This window comes from Eimeria mitis, genomic scaffold (genome assembly GCF_000499745.2).
Source record: "Eimeria mitis Houghton genomic scaffold, Emh_scaff2033, whole genome shotgun sequence".
In the NCBI taxonomy this organism is placed as follows: Eukaryota; Apicomplexa; class Conoidasida; order Eucoccidiorida; family Eimeriidae; genus Eimeria; species Eimeria mitis.
The window spans coordinates 1-201 of NW_013570356.1; the positions used below are offsets into that span (position 1 = coordinate 1).

General features: G+C 48.8%; 1 protein-coding gene across 1 annotated transcript in view; it reads right to left on the reverse strand.

The window, feature by feature from the left end:
- Window positions 1–16: 16 nt before the first annotated feature.
- EMH_0047560 (trehalose-6-phosphate synthase domain-containing protein, putative) overlaps window positions 17–201 on the reverse strand; it is a gene marked incomplete at both ends in the record, with an annotated part of 3,153 nt that continues 2,968 nt past the window's right edge. The window contains one exon of the mRNA XM_013496301.1: window positions 17–182. Coding sequence (XP_013351755.1) covers window positions 17–182 — 166 coding nt within the window. The remainder of the gene's footprint in view (window positions 183–201) is intronic.

Consider the following 201-nt stretch of genomic DNA (forward strand, 5'->3'; position numbering starts at 1 on the left):
AATACACAAATATCTCTTACCTATCATCGCCAATACAAAAGACAAAATCTATGTCTCCATGCAGCGTAGAGAGGGTCTGTAGTATCCTCTCTACTGCTTTTCCTTTATTAACACCCAGCAGCTTCACCTCCACATAGCCCTTGCCGCTCACCACCGTCACGGGGTACCCAAACAGCAACTCGCTGCAGCAGCAGCAGCAGC